Source organism: Condylura cristata, unplaced genomic scaffold (genome assembly GCF_000260355.1).
Source record: "Condylura cristata isolate star-nosed mole 26May11 unplaced genomic scaffold, ConCri1.0 scaffold00016, whole genome shotgun sequence".
NCBI lineage: Eukaryota > Metazoa > Chordata > Mammalia > Eulipotyphla > Talpidae > Condylura > Condylura cristata.
Genome location: NW_004567117.1, coordinates 29,662,784 through 29,680,432, shown reverse-complemented (window position 1 = coordinate 29,680,432; position 17,649 = coordinate 29,662,784). Strand labels below are relative to the sequence as shown.

Below are 17,649 nucleotides of genomic sequence, written 5' to 3'. Positions count from 1 at the left end.
CACATAGTTAATAGACGAAATCTGCCACAGAGAGGGGCGCCCCAGGGTAGCCCTCTGTGCAGGAACCCAAGGGCTTTGTGCGCAGGGTGAGGAGAGAGGTGTACTGATAGCAGGAGAAAGAAGACGCCAGCCAGCCCAGTTCAGATGGCGGAGGCACTTCCTGAGGTACTCCTGTCTGACTCAGCTCTGCCGTAAGCCAGCTGAGGGCTGGAAGCTGGGCACTCCCGATAGCTCTTGCCCTTTGACAGCCCAAAAAAGGGGAGAAAAAGAGTGAGTATTTCTTGGAAACTTCTGTGTGCCAGGCACTGTGCCAGTGCTTTCCCAGAAATTCTCATCAATAACTTAGCTCAGATGGTTGCACATGCGCTGCATTTTTAATTAGTTTTACAGACGAAGAAACTAAGGCTCAGTCAGCAACCAGCCTACAGTAGCAGCTGATGGGGGTAGAGAAGGGATGTGAACCTGCTTCCTAGAGTCTCGGCACAAGCCAACATGGAGTCATAGTCCTGCGGCCTTGCTTTATCAGTGGGGATGCAGGAAAAGGGGACCCTGAGAGGAGGGTGGTGAGCGAGGGGATGCGTGACACCTTGGAGGCGGTAGAGAGGCTGCTGGAAGGGGAAGAGCTGCTTGGTTTTAGCTTTCTTTGAAAGTTCTTCCTCTTGCTTCTTGTGGGTCATGGATTCACAGTATTTTTCTGGCTTGGTCAGGGAGTAGGAAGCAGTGAGGGAAATGTGAGGTTGTATTTGAGTACCAGGTGGTCCTTTAGCTATTACCTAGTTTGCACAGAGCATTTTAAGTAGGAGAAAAAGAAAAGGCCCAGAGAGGGAAAGTGATTTACCCTGAGTCACACAGCTGGTTTAGAGGCATATACAAGGTGTGTCTGCCAGTGGCCCCAACTCTGTGAGAACTGTAGGATAAGTCTCCCCCTAATTAACTCCTGCATCATTTGAATCTGGAGCTTTTCCTACAGCAGCCTGAGAACATGGCTTCAGATGACTCTGTGGATTCCAAAGAACTTAGTGCCACTAGTTCTGGTTGCAAATGATGCTCTTTGTGATAAGACACCAGACCTCACTTACTGTTGTGTGAGTGGAAAGTGATGTCAGTTAGAGCCAAGGTCATGCACTTTTTTTGGTGGCCTCAGGCTGACCCCTTGTTCTTGGTTCCAGATAACAGAATCCACTTAGTTAAAGCAGAAAGGGATTTACTAAGGGTACAGCTAACTCCACATTGTAGACAAGCTGAAGAAAGACCCTCAGCTGAGTTTCCAGGATTTCCCCCCAAATTGCATGGTGAAATAAAGCCACTGTGAATCTGCTGCCTCTGATGGGATCACAGAAGTGCTGCCGTCACTGCAGTTTCCAAGAGCTGAGCCACCGCGTGACATTGTGCACCCGTGGAACAACACCGTGAACCTCGTCATTCTTCAACTGGAGCCTCGCTCTGAATCCAAGTCTCAGGCAAAGGCCACTGAGTGGTTCAACCATTGGGACCCCTAGCTGCAAGGGAGTCTGGGAAATGTTTTTCGCTTTCTTACCTCCGTAGAAAAGTAACAGAGTCCTTCTGTTTGAGGTATGCACAGTTCGGAAAGGGAAACAGACACGACTTGCTATTACATAACACAGTGTTGTTTGTTTTAGTTAAAGCTACAATGCATAAAGGGGCCCTCGGAGTGGGGGGTCAAGAAGACTTTCCAGAGTAGGGCCATTTGAGCTGGGTACTGAAGGATCAATATGAGTTTGCCAGGTGAGAAGGACAGAGAAAGGAGACCCAACTACAAAGGAGACAGTGAGGAGAAAGAGAATGTGATACTTTGGGGGTCCTCTGTGCCTTGTTTTTATTAACTCTGCTTAAATTCTTTTATGACCTGAGAACAAAGAAGGCTATTTTGTGAATAGGAGTCATTTTATTTTAATATGTTAAAATATGAAAGTTCTTAAATATATAGTTAGGATAGTTTGAAATTAGCTACTAAATCATATTAAACTTAATAAGAGGCACTATATATATATATATATATATATATATAACACATTTAAAAGTATTAAATGTGAAATTATATTGAAAAGTTATTTTAAATGAAATATTTTTATTATTTATTTATTTTTAGAGATTTACTTATTTGTGCATACAGAACTGGGGTACAGGCCAGAGGCTCAGGGGTGGCGAAAGACTTCACCAGAGACAGAGCGGGGAGCAGAACAGGCAGATCGTCGAAGTACACTGCTGAGGGGAGCAGCGGGCGGGTCAGGAGAGGTCTGCCACGCCATGTGGTCACCTCCGGGGCAGGCGGGAATCAAACTCATGCGGAAGTGGCTTTAGCTTCTCAGTGCTGTGCTTTAACCCGCTGCGCCACCAGGGAGGCCTTAAATGAAATATTTTTAAAAGAAGCCTATTTCTTGAGTAACGTGTCTTAGTAAGTCTAAAGCAGCACATACTTAAGTTTGTACATGTAAGTCAGGCATTTGGAATCACTATGACCATAACTTGGGGAAGTCTCCGGCAAGTTCTGGAGGAATGACTTTATTTTCAATCTTTGGTCATGTCTTTAAGGACCCTTGGGTGCCATTCCCACTTCTGATTCTCCAGGCACAGTGTCACGAGGACACTGACCCCAGGGTGACTTGACCTGCGGACTTCTCGATTCTCTAGCGTTAATGCGTTAATGCTGTTATGGGCTCGGACACCTGCTGCTTAACCTAACCCAGCCTCTTCTGAACAACCTCCAGAGAGGCCAGGAGGAGAGGTTGTACCTGACCTCTGCCGGAGGGAGGCCCCCTCCTGCCTCCATGGTCGAGCCCCACAGTGAGCTACAGATTCACCACACTTTACTGCACTTATTTTATTGCACCCTACAGATACCATATTACATGCATCAGATACATTAAATACAAGCCTAAGGTTTGTGGCAACCCTCCGTTGAGCAAGTCTTTTGGCACTGTTTTTCTTCCAACTTTCACTTCGTGTCTCTGGCTCACAGGTATGAAGGAATACACAGTTCTTCAGACATATTACTATGACACATTCACTAGACTACAGTCCAAAACAGCTGTGTGGTCTGTTTTATTGTAATAGTCGCTTTGTTGTGGTGGCCTGCAAGCAAAGCCAACACATTTCGAGGTGAGCTTGCCCTGTTTTGTCTTGGAGGGGACCCTGCACCCAGCCCCAGTTAGGTATGGAGGTGTGGCTAGGGGAGGCCTTGATGTGGCCACAGGGCCTTTCCAGGGGATGCAAGCTGAGCAAACAAGAACAACAACATGGAGATTCTTGGCCAACCCCACCACCCACCATCTGTGTGGCTCTGGGCAAGTGAGCTTACTCCCATGATGCCATCTATCCTGCAGGCTGGCTGTAAAGACTCAGTGCCCACATTCCTGTCAGGTTCTTGGCCCTGAGTTAGCTGGTGGTGGGGGCTCAGCAAGCAGTTAGTATTGTTACCCTGCATGGAGCCATGGATGGTGATCGGATGCCCTGTGCCAGCTGGTGTTGGCAAGGGCTTGAGCTCCTGTTCTGAGAGACATAAGCCAAGCCCTGCCCTCTACTGACAATGTGACCTGGAGTGTTTAGCCTCAGTTTTCTCAAATGCCAAATGGAAAGAAAGAAATGTCAGTCTTAGTCACAATGGAAGCCTGAGGATTGAGAGAGTGCACAAAAATGGAAATGTGTGTGGTAGAAAAAGCAGATCTCAGTTGTCTGTGTCTGCCAGTGGATGATGCTTTTCCAAGAAAGAGGAGAGAGGGGTAAAAGCTGAAAAGAGCAGGGCATGCTGATTGCCTGAAGCTCACCACCCTGACCTGGGCACTGCCTCTTACGGTGAAGAGCCGGAGTGTGAACGCGCAGAGCTGGAACCTTCTCCCCTCACCTTCACAAACACTGACTTGCAACCAAACCTGCCTCTGAATTCTGAATTCATGCGCTGAAGTGGGTTCAAACTCCCAGGGTAGCGGGGTGCTGCAAGCAACCAACCACCCAGTGATTAGGTTGGAGGACCCCTGTGGTCTGGAGGCCCCCACCAGGTCATCTGCTGGAATGGGGCAGGTTTGCACTATTTATTTGACCAGGCTTGACCTCTGCCCCCAAGAGTTCCGGCAGGCTTTTCTGTGTAGTAACCTCTGTTCCTGTTGGTTCCCAGGTACTTTGAATTTTACGAAGGGCCTTTAGAATATAACTCCACAAGATGTCTGGAGCTGAGACATGACATCTTGGAAGTGAAGGTGCTGTCCATGTAAGTGTGGTTGCAGTGGGTGGTGGGTGCCCCGTGCATGTGGAGCTGGGGCAGGGTTCGGGTATGGGTGGAAGGAAACTGGAAATAGGGTGGATCCAGATGGATCAAGTATTAGGTCTACTTTTCTGGCCTCCCTGACATTTGGGGACCCCTGGAGGACTGAAGTGATGATTGTGCATGTTTTATGAACCAAGGCCAAGTTTGCAGGGTCACCTCTGGTGACTCGGGCATTTCAGTCCCCAGCTCAGTTACTGGTCTCTGCGATTATCATCAATGGGCTCCTCTGTATAGAAACTGAAGAGGGTACATGATTATCTCACCTGAAATCCAGCACTCACCCTGCAGGGCTGAGAGTGGCTGCTTGCTGTTGCATTTGAAACATTTTATGTTCATGAAAATACTTCTTTTGTATTATTTAAATGAGACAACATTCAATTGGTACAAAAAGGTGTGCAGGGAACAGTGCTCTGCTCACAGCCACCACCCCCCTCCTCAGAGGCAGTGAGGCTTTCCCCTTCCAGAAGCTGTGCTGTGAGCACCTGCCAACGACTGGTCTGGCAAAAGAGTAGATGCCCCCCACACCCCAAAGTCATCAGTGTATCACATGTTCACATGTGGTTCTTTCATGACCTACAGAAGGAGAAACTCACTGGCTGCTGAGCACTTCAGTGTGTGGGACCCCAGCCTCCCCCCATGGGATCGCCGTGACCTCAGCAGACCTGTTCAGGGGGATTTATGTGGTGTTCATCATGATGGGATCTATCCATCTCTCTACTGATCAATCGATCGATTGATTGACATATGTATATATTTAAAAGCACTTGGAGATGGGGAAGAGATATGGTTTGTTCAGGCAATGTGGGTGCTTGCGTGGAGTCCAGGCCTGTGGCGTGAGTCCAGCTGCTGTCAGCCCTGGCCGGAACTGTCTTCCTTAGATGTTTGATGTAACTTCCAGGTAATGGATTCTAGAAAGAGCATGGACCTTGGCTTCGGGAAGACCTGGGATCCAAAATTGACTCTGGACCTTCTCAGCTCTGCGTTTTATGCAAATCACTTACCTCTCTGAGCCTTTCTTTATGTATACAATGGGGATACTATTACCTATCCTTGAGGCCTTGCTGGAGAGACCAGCTAAAAGAGTGTATGTGAGAGATGGCTACTTCCATAGTGGCGCACATAGTAAGCGCTCAGGAAGTTTTCATACGTCTCCTTCCCTCCCCTCTCCCCTTCATTTATTTTCTGGAACCAGCAGCAACAACTTTTCTGGACTGCCATTGAGACTCCATAGATTGGTAGCTGTGGAAAAGGTCCGAGGATAGACCAATGTCCATCTAGATTAGCTGCCCCTTCCTGACCAGCGATCCTCTGTATCCTCGCTAGAGGTAAACACGGGAGGACGCTCTCTGTCTTATCAGTCCTACTCAGTCCCTGGATGAGCACGTGCTGTGGAAGGTGATCGAGTTAACTGGACCAACAGGATTCCAGATCCGAGAAGCAGCTTGAGCAGAGGCCCTGTGCCAAGAGGGAGCCGGCTGGGTCTCAGGCTCTGAAGGGTCAGGGCGGCTTGCGGCCAGCATGAGAGGGGAGGTAGGAGGAAGCCATGCTGCCAGAGGAGCAGGTAGGGGCTGGAGCTCACAGGCCTGCAGGGCAGAGTTAGGTGTTATCTTTGTCAGAGGGTGATGGGTGGGTGGGGAGATTTTAAGCAGATGGTGGTGGTGTGATGTGAATTATGCTGTGATTTAGTGACATAAATGGCCGTCCAGACTTCAGTCAGGAGTCAAGTTCAACTTCATAATCTCTAAGCAGAGAGCATTTATCTTTTCTCAGATTGCAAAAACCTTAGGTCCTTAAATGTATCACGGTAGAAAGCAAACACACTCTCGTTGAAAGCATACCTTTGAGTTTTCAAAGGGTAAATCATTAATTTTTCAAATGATAAAGCACAGATGGTTTCTTCATCATTACTTCAAGGTCTTGACAAGAAGGTCTGAGAAACCCCATAAACTGATCCTCTGCTGTGTATCCCCCACACATGCTGAGATCAGTGCCTTATTAGTCTACTGTGGCCACAGACTGGGTTGCTTCAGCAATAGAACTTTATTTCTCACGAATCTGGAGATTTGGTGAGATGGAGGCACAGACAGGGTTAGTTTCCTCTGAGGCTTCTCTCCTTGGATTCCAAGAGTCATTCTTCCTCTGTGTCCTAATTTCCTCTTACATGGTATCAGTCACATTGGACTAGAGCACACTCTCTTGATGCCATTTTAAGTTAACTGCCTCTTGAAAGAGCTCATCTCCAGCTACAGCCATTCTGAGGTATCTTGGGATTAGCCTGGAGGGAAACAGCCCAGCCCACAGTCCCTGTCACACTATGCTAGAAGCTGCCTGGGGCCTTTGTTCCCAGCCTACGTGTGTGTGTGTGTGTGTGTGTGTGTGTGTGTGTGTGATATTCCTGCAAGGTCTGTACCTCTGCTTCCCGACTTGGCCTTGCCATGGGCTCCTTGGGTGTCATCTGCTGCTCTCCGTTCTGGCTCTGGTTCTCGTCACTGCCCTTGTGTGCCCTCTCTGAGCCTGCTGAGCTAGATGTTTATCCTCTTTGGACCTCTGGGTCTTGAATGGCCCCATCTCTGCATTGGAAGTTGCCCTCCCTGGGGCCCCCAAGCCTTGAGTGTCTGGTGGCACTGGGAGAGGAGAGGCAGGGCTGTCTGTGGAGTGTTAGTGTGTCAGCCTAAGGGGACACAAGGGAGACGGAGCTCAGTGCCTCCTTCCCTGAGTCCTCAGGTGAGAGTCACAGACCCTAGAGGTTGGAGTCAGAGCACCCAGAGGTTGGTTTCTGGCCCAGTAGTTCTGATGCTCCTTGGGCATCCGTGGCTCTTGCTGTACCCAGCCCAGACCATGAGCAGGGCTCACGGAGACCCTGAGTCATTGAGAAAAGGTTAAATCTCCATCTGTGAATCAAGGGGGCTGGACGGATGTGCACCGAGCCCCTCAGGCACACGGATGTCAGCTGGCATTCGGGCTGAGAAGACTGGAGGTGTGTGATTCATCCGAGAATGATTCTGATCCAAAATTGCTCAAATCAATGGGAAAGATCAGTCAGCGGAAAATTCCCACATGGAAAATGCCTCGTTCCCTGACAATGTCAGACACAGGAGGGGTTACACTGTGATGATTTGTGAGGAAAATGCCTGTCCCTAATACTTGTAAAAATCACTATGCTTGATGTTTGTCATTGCAGAGTGTCTTTCTTTTAAACCAGGTGCTGCCTGTGTTTGCACCCAACTGAGGGTCGTGCCAGGGGCCTCTTCCCAAGGAGTTCACATGCTTTCCCTTCCCCCTATTTTTGGGGTGGAGAAGCCCACATGGAGACTACCCCCCTGGCAGCCCCTTTGTGCCCAGGCATCTCTGAGTCCTGAGTCTGACCTGTAGAGGTTCATGGGGGAGTGGAAGCAGGAGGTGGGCGGGCCCTTAAGGTTTATTCAGAAACAACGAGAAAGGCAAATCGGACAGTGTGTGTCTCATGGCGAGACTCAAGTGCTGGTCCCCATTAAAGGCCAGCACCCCCGATCTACCCTCTGGAGACTTCCTTCTTCCTTTTCCTGGGGTGGGGAAGCCATATCACTCCCTATGGGAGATGCAAGGCATGTTGTGGCCTCATTTTACGATGACCCTCGCGTGGGCACGCTCTTCTAGCTTCCTGACCACACTTAAGTAGGGTTTCGATATAGCAAATTTGACTAATAAAAAGGGACTGTCTCTTGCTCCATGTCCTGCTCCTTTTCACTCTTTCCTCTGACAATCACTCCCTCTCAGTAGTCTCCGTGTTCTGTTATTCCTCTATTGACCCATTTTTGTAGTGTGCCCTGGTGCCTTGCGTGATGGGGCTGGAAGGGGTCAGATCCTTTACAACCCACCAACTCCGCCACTTTCTCTTATTGAGGTTGTTTCTGTGTTTATTTCTATTTATAGATTGCCTAAGTTGCATATTTCTTGTTCTTCCGAATATTGACAATATCTCTGGATCCCTTATTTTGTAAGGGATTTTGAAGCTACTATTAGATTGCCCTTGTAATTCTGACTTCTGGCTCCAGTGTTCCATGAGTTTACTTACTTTTAAATATAAAGACTAATAACACTTATGTTCTATTTGTAACCATCTGAAGGCTCTTTGGGGCTTTCTCTGTATAGGTTGACTCTAAAATTTGAAGACCAGAAAATAGCAAATTCTCTTTGCCCCTACATTAATTTTCCATTTGTTCAGGAGCTTCTAGACAGCTTTCCCCTGTTGAACTCTTTTTCTCTATTCCCTATGTTCATGTTTTCTGGGTGCCCCACATGATGTTTCTCTGGCATTGTGGTGCCCCCCGCCTGGTGCTCTCCCCACAAAGGTGAGTCCTTTGTTCTTCAGGGAAAGAATTCATTCGAAATACAACGTGAAGCTGAACCAGGCAAGGCTTTATGAGATCCATGCATCCCCATGAGTCAGCCAGTGCTGGGAAGGAGATTTTAGCCTGGCTCCTTTAAGGAAGTTAAGAGGGGCTATTTAAAGAGTAATTTCTTGAGGTGGGGTGGAGAGCAAATTTGTTCATAGCATGCTCTGGGTTGGGCTATGCCTGGGCATGTGCGGATGGGTTACATTCCAAGTGCGAAGGTGAGCCTGCGACCTTCTCCTCCCAGGAAATTGTGGGATAATCATTAGTCAGGATCTAACACATTTTGCCTCACTGGCACCTTATGGTCAGTGTTGTGGGCCAAATTGCTTGGGCAGAGTTCTCCAAATTTCTTCTAATCTAGGTTGGAAATTTCTTCTATCTAGGCTGTCTCACTGTCTTCCCTGGTTTCTGCCTCTGGAGATTGGGCTCCTCTTTGCTTGGTTTATTCCTGTATCAGCTTCTATCCACCTTGAAGTAAATTCATAAGAAATGATAGGTGGGAGATAAGGTTTTGAGTCCTCTGTGTCCAACAGACTTAATTCTCCCCTTAAATCTGATTGCTAACTTTTTATTTTAGGTAAAACTCATTGCCCCCAGATTGCTGGAGAGCTTCATTACCCTGTAGCATCCAGAGTTCTATGAAGGTGATTCTAGTCGCTCCTTTGGGGGTGACCTGGTTTCTTTTCTCTGGAGTCTTTTCACATCGTGACAGTTCTGAACGGCCCTGGTACCTTAGGGCACACACCCAAGGTGATATCTTAATTTGGGGCTCTTTTCCAAACTCTAAATTTGTCTCTTGAATTTCTTTATGTTTTCTTCCACTTCCTCTTTCTGGTACCTCCAAGAGTTGCCCTCTGCGTTTCCTGGATAGCTCCTCTCGCACCATCTCTCCTTTTATATTTCTTTGCCCTTTGCTTCTACTTTTCTGAGGAAGTTCCTTGACTTTATCTTCAGTTCTCCAAATGAACTGTCCCTGCCAACTCTTTATTGGTTCTCTGACCAGTCTATTCCTATCTTAAGAATTCTGCAACTTGAATACCTCTGGGCACACTAAGTAGACCGTTTGTAAGTTCTGTTTTGTGCCTCCAGTAGTTTTCTCTGTGGTTGTGGTTTGGCTTGATTTTTTTCCAAGGTTGACCAGGTGATTCTGATTTCTATATTTAAGCCACCTGATTTAAATATTTAGAGCTGATAGGAGCTCTAAGTCCGAGAACCGGCCTTCTTTGAGGGTAATTGCTCAAGACTGCTGATTTTTAAAAAAAATTTTTTTTTTTTACAACATTTTCTGCTGATTTTTTGGCCACTAGAATGCCCATGTCTTTGCACATGGGCATCAGAATGGCATCTCTTTTTCTTTTTAGGTAGGAACTGGCAGTCCGATTCCATCCCCCTGTCCTCTTTGGGTGTTATTTATGGCAGCTTGGGGCTGGGACTGGTGGTCTTGGATGTGGACTCACAGTTGATCCCCATTTTTAGAGCCTTGTCCCTTCTCTACCCTCCCTTCCCCTTTACAGTTTTCCATCCCGGCAGGTCTGTCCCTGGGCTGTGCCTTCCCTCCTCCTTCCATTACATGGTTAAATTCCTTTCATATTGACAGACAACCCGCCTCCTTATCACCTGGTAGGTTTACATGTTTTTGTTCCTCTTCTGGAGGAAGTGGTGTCTTGGGAGAAAAGTGACATGTGTTTGGGACCAGGTTTTCATCTTTCAGATAAAGATGATCTCTTCATTTGTAAAGCAATTTGTAAAATATTTTATACATATTGTCTCACTCGATCTTCCCCTAATCTTTGAGATTGGTAGGGAAGAGCTTGTAATATTCTATCCACCTTCCAGATAAAGATGCTGAGCCCCAAAGAGATGGCATGACTCATCTGACCTTGGGCCAGAGTGTGATAGACTTTCAGTGGGGCCCAGACTCTGGTAACACTTGACCTTGAGCCCCCAGCTAGTCATGCTGTCGGGGCTGTTTCTGGCTCTAGAGGACCGTGGGTTGAGGGGAACAGGGAAGGGAAGCAGTGGGGGGGGGGCAGGGTGCACCGTGTCATGGCACCTCTCCTCTGACATCACATGCGCCCGAGAGATGAGAGTGCGGTGAGAGGCTTGGGAAAGCCGGAGAGGAGGTATCAGGATGGGAGGAGGGGGTCCCTCCAGCTCTTTAAAACTGCTAAGCTGTGTCCTGCTGCAGGCCCTTTGTACCTGCTTCTTCTTTCTGCCTGATACTCTTTCCCCAGATATTTACTCCTGTGTCATCTCATATTTTTGCACTAAGGTCTCCTCTTCAGGGAAACCTTCCCCAATCAACCCTTTTGAAACAGTCACTTTCTGATTCCTTTACTTTCTTTATTTTCTTTACTTTATTTTTTCTTCCTCGAACTTACCACTCCCTGCCCTGACAGGATATATCTGTTTCATAAAAAAATTGTGGTGTGGATACTTAAGGTGAGATTTACCTTCTTAACATGTTTTTTAGCTTTATAATACAGTACTATTAACATCAGGCATGAAGTTGTACAGCAGGTCATCTGACCAGAATGAAAGTATGAGTGGCTGAGAATTTGGGGGAGGCTGAGATCCTAGAGCATTCTGAGCATTTCTGCAGAAGAGGAGGAATCACCCTCAAAACCAAAGCTTACGTGAAAGCAGGAAGGACTTGGAGAAGGTGCATGGGAAAGAAGTAACCAAGGGCAGGGAAGAGAACAGGGATTCTGACGTGTGTGTGTGTGTGTGGGAGAGTGGGAGAGGCTTGGGAGGAGGCTGGTGTCCTTGAGGTTGGACAATGTCTGCAGGAGACAAGATGCCGAAGAGAAGGAGAGTGAGTGACTGAGGCTCGTGTGTGCATTGCTCTGTTTGTGGGTCATTTGTGCTTTGGTATGGTTCGTTTTTTCATTCATTATTGGCAGCTGAGTAAGTATTGTCCCCGGGGCTGGGGACAGTTGAAGTGAATGCATAATTATGCATGCAAATGTAAATATATAACTTAAAAATCTAATTATTTTTGTTGTTTTATCAAAAGAAGACTCCTCCATGATGTAAACATTCCCTCTCCAGAGAGCACTTTAGGACAGTATAAGCTGAGATGTTAACTCCACCTGGCACAAAGCCGTTGCAGGTGGTTGTTCAGACAAAAGGAATATGATTCAAGTTTCCATTCTGTTCTTTTCTGTCATTTTGAAATTGTGCTGTGCCCTTGAGAAAGGAGAAAGAGAAGTCATGCCTGCTAACGTGAGCCCCACCGTGTGCTGAGCACAGTGGGTTGGTTCAGAGACCTGTTAGGAAGCAGGTGGATGCCCTCTGCAGTCAGGTGTTCTGGGGAGAGCTGTGTCAGCCCTTGGAGTTGCCCACACGAGGAAGGAAGCTTTAAAATGTGCCCAGGATTCGTCTTAGTTAGGTATGGTCAGACATGGACATAGAAATGACCATCTAGAAGTAAGACGTTCTTGTCTTTGCAGATCCCTAGAAACAGGAGATGAGGCACATCATGCAGGCACAGAGGATGTGGGGAAAACAGGGGTTTGAGCCCTGATCATGAGTTCTGTGGAGAGGAATAGTTAAGGCAAGGGAGACACAGGTACAGGGTTGGACGCTTTGAATGATTTCAGCAGGCCCTGGGTCATAGGGACTGCCCCTAGTTGTCTGATACCTGACCCTGACATGATCAGGCCAATGGGATTGTCCTGAGAAAAGGTGGTTGAGGGGCCCTCCCTGGTGGCACAAAGGATTGAAGCGCAGCACTATGAAGCTCTCTGCAGCCACTGCAGCATGAGTTCGATCCCTGGCGAGAAGGGAAGTGACCCATATGGCACAGCAGACCTCTCCTGTCTCACCTGCTGCTCCCTTCAGCAGTGTATTTCAGTCAGCTGGCTTGTTCTGCTGCCCGCTCTGTCCCTGGTGACCCCCCAGTTCTATAGGCATAAATGAATAAATCTGAAAAAAAAAAACAAAAAACAAAAAACGGTGGTGGCGGGCATAGGGTCTGGATTGCTCGGTTTGCATGTGAGAGGCATGCTACCCGAAAGCCACTTGCTCTCTCTAGGAATTAGCAAGATCCCAGGTGCCAGAGCATCAAGAATATAGAAAATAAGAAAATACCGTTAACAGACAGGAGTAGGGTTTGGCTTATGGAGGAGCAGGAAGGTGACGAGTCTGGGAGTGATGGCGCTGTCCTGCAAGGTCTCTCACGCCTTCTTCTGTCCTCCCCAAGGGTGAAGCAGTCGGAGCTGTTCGATAGGTGGCGGAGCCTGCAGATGTGCAAGTGGGCGATGAACATCTCCGAAGCCAACCAGTTCAAGTAGCGCTCCTCTCTGTCCTTCCACCCTCTGCACGCGCGGTCCTTCTTCCTGTCCTGCGAGGCCCCAGTGTAGTGGTTTTCAGTGGCACATTTTCAGGAATGTGAAATGTGGATGTTTAAAGTGATGATCCCCACCCCAAGACCCAAAGAGTAGGCGCCACAGCCCCAAACCAGAGGCCTCCTAGCGACTCCAGAAGTGCAATTAGGACCCAGCAATAATTTGCAGAGCCCCTTCTGTCCTGAAAGTAGAATGTGAACTTGAACAAAGTGCAGAAGACGAGAGAGCAGGTTCAAGACCCATTCTGCAAGTGCAGCCTCCGGGCTCTGCCCAAGCAGAGGTGCCGTGAGGTGGGTGGGGCCAGAGCACACTGGGGCTGACTAGCACACAGCTTAGAGGAGGCCATGGGGTCCGGTAGGGTGTTGTCTGCCTGAGAGCTGGTGGGAAGCCGCCTTCGAACTTTGGCAGTGCTCTTATATATAAGGAAATAGTAAAGTAACAGGAAGATGTGTGGCAAGAAACATACGGAGATAAGAGTGGGAGGTGTTAACAGGGTTAGTGCCCCCAGCACTATCCAGGGGGCAGTCTGTGGCCTTTGTGGGGCTTGGAAGGAGTGGTTTCAGGTGTGGGAAAGGGAAGTGAATCAGGTCTCGCCATACTTTAAAGAAATAAATTTCAAGGTCAGTTGATCACCTCCCTCCGCTCTCAGACAAGCTCATTGAACAAGGATGAGATTTAGATTCATCAGAACGTTGTCGAGTGAAATGGGGTGTGACGGGGGAGACAGGCATTGAATACTCTGAAAGGAGGCATCCCCTAACCCTGCCACACACAAATAGACACACTGGCATTCTGGCTTATGTATCAGTCACTTGTGAGCGTGGTTACTATGAGTTGATCTTTCTCAATAGGTTCTCTGGTGGACTCATGAGTCTGAGTCTCTGGACTAGCAAAACTAAATGGGCCAAATGCTGTAGTGCTGACCCATGGTCCTAGCCTGGCCAGGTCTCATCCCTTTCCTCTGAGAAGCCTCATATTCTGAAGCCCAACCTCCATTGGAAAGACTTCTCTCTGTGCCCAGAAATCAGCTAAGCTCCCCATGAAGTTCCTGCAAGAGACAAAGTCCTTAAAAAATTATTTGTATGACATTCCTGGCTTTGGCAAACTGGAATCACAGAATTCCAGAGGTCAGAGGTGGAAGAGTCAAGCTTACATTACACAGATGAGGCCAGAGAGAGGAAGAGAACTAGGGGGCCCTGTAGTTGGTGAGGCAAAGCAGGAACTAGAATCCAGGCCTAACACAGCTCAGTGACCCAAGTCTCCATCCCGACCGTGGGAGCGGATTTTTCCAGAAAGTTCATTCCACAACTTTTGTAAGTAGTCATTGTCCAGGCTCCATGGAGAAGGTGTCCATTCCTCTCTGGTCACCTGAATACCAGAGGTGACCGTGCCAGTGTCAGGAAAGTAGGCCTCCAGGTGCCGCACCTTGCTTCCCCTTGCTGTAGATTCCGCATCCTGATTCAAAATGGTGACAGCTTGTATCCTTCCAGCCCAGCCCCCTGTAGCTGGGACCAAGGGCCCCGTGTCCCCAGCACAGGATCACTGGCTCCCCTTGGAGGATGCAAGACTGTGGACACACAGGCTGCAGGGAAGGGTGGGGTGGGGGGCAGCTGAGGCTGTCGCAGCTAACTAACTTCATTTCCCCAGCCCTTCTGTTGCTCATAGCTGAGTGATTGTGTGAGTGAAAACTGCAGGTTTTTTTTTTTTTTTTTTAATGAACTTCTAAAATCTTCTTGGGGATCCAGGTCACATTTCTGTAGGAAACCACCCAGGGTCAGCTCTCAACCCCAGCCCAATGTCTGACCCTTCTGTGTCCCTAAGGCAGTTCCTGAATGATGGAAATCACTCTTTCGTATTGACCCATTGACAGAGTAAGCACTTTGACTGCAGTCTGCCAGGGGCCCAGCACCCAAGGAGAGTGCTGCTTCCTGGGCTTTCTGGACAAAAAGTGTGTTTTCCCAAAGCAGTGGATGGAGTACTTAGTGGATCCTGAGGGGATCCCAACGGAGGCAGGATTTATTGGCAGTGGGCCAGCCTGGAGGCTAACAGCCGCAGGGGTGAGCCAGGCGGGGTCCCTGCCACCAGGGGCCTTCATTCAAGCAGGAGGGGTTGGCAGGTCATGAAGCGGGCAGCACTGGTCTGGGCTCCAGGCCTTCAGAGGCTAGTGTGGTCATGGCGCCCAGGCAGCTGGGGGTGAAACCACCTGGCTTGTCCTGGAAAGGCAGCGTCTGGGGAAGTGGGCAGGCCCAGGCACTAGGGGGAGTGTTGGAGGGGGAGGGGCAGCCTGAGCAGCCTGTGGGGCGGGAGGGCTGGTCTCCCTAGAGGCCTGGTTCTGGGTCCCCTCTGTTCACCTGCCTGCCTGCTGCCCATAGGTCCACTCTGTCCAGGTGCTGCAACGCCCCCTCCTTCCTCTTCACCACCCAGAAGAACACGCCCCTGGGGACGAAGCTCAAGTATGAGGTGGACACGAGTGGCATCTACCACATCAACCAGGAGATCTTCCGCATGTTCCCCAAGGTGCTGCTTGGAGAGGGGCCATCTGGGGGTGGGGGACAGTGAGGCCAACTCAGGGGCTCTGGCCACGCCCATCATTCACTCTGCCCCCTGTACGCAGCCGTCCTGGTCCTGGCTGGCCACTGTCCAAGGCTCGGCAGACAGGCCTCTGGCCATCCACAGTGTCCTACGTCCTACCTGGGCACAACGAATGCCAACAGGCGAATATTTTAGTGATGTTAGACAAGGAAGTCGCTGTGAAAAGTTGGTTACTGTATTGCTCTGCAGGATGCGGAGCATGATCGAGCGTTTGTCCCCCACCCCAAACATGTCTGCACCGGGTGTGTGCACAAGAACCCCAAGACAATGCGGGGCACGAGACTGCGCACATGGGGGTCACTGTGTCTTTCAGTCTCAGGCTCCTTATCTGTCACCCTGAGGTTTAGATGAGAAGTGGTTTTGCTGCTTGAAACAGCAAATTTAAAGTGTCAGAGACTTAAGGTCGATGTTCATTGTTTTCCTTTCACATAAAGAAGTCGGGAGCTGTTCATTCAGGGCCAGCACGATGGCCTCCTGGTCGTGGGCCAACCACGACATATTCGAATGTCACAGCTGGGGGTGCTCTTGCCTTCTCCTAAGGGGAGCCCAGAAGATGTTGAGCGTCCTCCAGTGCCTTGCTCAGTCCCTGGGACAAAGGTCGGCGGTATCCAGGGGGCTATTTTACCTCATCTCTTTGAAATGCACATTGTACTCCTGATTTTACAAACTACAAAATTTTATTCTGTAGCAAGTTTTCCAAAGCTGAGTGTCAGCATAAGAACCTTGTCCAATGTCCCCTCACTTCATTATGGGGCAAAATCAGGATGAAGTTTGTGTCCTTTGACGAGGGTGTCCACATTCTGGGCACTGCCCCTGCTCCTGGGCAAACTGGGATGTGTCACCCACCCTTGACTCCAGGTCTGTGTTCCCACCTGTGTCACAGGGTCTCCCAGCTCCACCTGCATCAGGCTGCCCAGGAGAGTTAGGGTCAGAGAGGGGCGTGCCTCCTCCTGCTCAGGCCAGGCTTCCTGCCAACTTGCCTGTGCCCCTGCGGGAAGCCAGGGCCCAGACTGGCTGCCACCCGAGGTGGGATGAGTCAAAGTGCTGGCCCTGGCAGCCTTTCTACCAGGCCATCATCACTCAGGGTGAGTCCTGGGCACTCAGTGCTTCCTTTGCAGAGACCCCAGGTGTCCCAGCTTCTCACTGCTCCCTTTGATGTGGCCTGGCTCACCCACCTCTTAATCCCTGCTGCTGCCGGTCCTGGCATCTGTCCCAGTCTGCGTGACCTTCCTGTCCCAGGCCCGTAGCCTCCCTGCAGAGCAGAGGGTGAGTCTGCCACTCTGAGCTGGAAGGGATGAGGACCAGGTTGGGGACCCTCATCCCCAAACTTGCTGCCACTGTGCCCTTGAATATCTGCATTAACCATTAACCATTAACCATGTTTGTACGCTGATTCTAAAAGACACCCGCACCACCATGTTTATTGCTGCTTTATTCACAATTGGAAAGACATGGAAGTAGCCCAGATGCCCAAAAGTGGATGACTGGATTAAAAAGGTGTGGTACATATACGCAATGGAATATTACTCAGCCACCAAAAAGATAAGCTCATGCCTTTTGTAGCAACATGGGTGGAGCTGGAAGGGGTCATGCTTAGTGAAAAAAAGCCAGAAAGAAAAGGAAAAATACCGGATGGTTTCACTCATAGCAGGAAGATAACCGACCAGGCGAGAAAATAATGATAATGATGAGCAGCTATATACTAAAGACATTTTGTGGGGGTGGAGTGGGGAATGGGGTCAAAAACAATGGGGGGAGGGAAGTGCACTGGACTATGGTGATGGCACACAGTGATTTGGTAATGGGAAGCCCAAGGGGATTGCAACTGAGATGGAAAAATGCACAAAATGATGTAAAAATAAACATTGTGTGTGTGTATATATATATATGTGTATATATATATATGTATATATATATAAAACCTTTCACACACACAAAACAGTGTTTGTATACTCACGTCCTAACAAGTCGAGCTTCTGAACATCGCGAAAACCAAAGCCCCAGGGCAAGCTGGCTGCCATAAACTGTGCTCTCTTCTTTCTGGAAGCTG

General features: G+C 49.0%; 1 protein-coding gene across 4 annotated transcripts in view; it reads left to right on the top strand.

Moving 5' to 3' along the window:
- Positions 1-17,649, top strand: part of ST8SIA5 (ST8 alpha-N-acetyl-neuraminide alpha-2,8-sialyltransferase 5) — a 61,904-nt gene that overhangs the window by 36,068 nt on the left and 8,187 nt on the right. For 3 of the 4 annotated variants that reach the window (XR_001145510.1, XM_004683881.2, XM_012725912.1), the window contains 3 exons: positions 4,133-4,225; positions 12,863-12,949; positions 15,380-15,524. Coding sequence is in view for 3 of the 4 variants with exons in the window: in XM_004683881.2 (XP_004683938.1) it covers positions 4,133-4,225; positions 12,863-12,949; positions 15,380-15,524 (325 nt within the window). In the remaining variant the exon portion in view is untranslated. The remainder of the gene's footprint in view (positions 1-4,132; positions 4,226-12,862; positions 12,950-15,379; positions 15,525-17,649) is intronic. The other variant, XM_012725913.1, reaches the window with a different exon arrangement.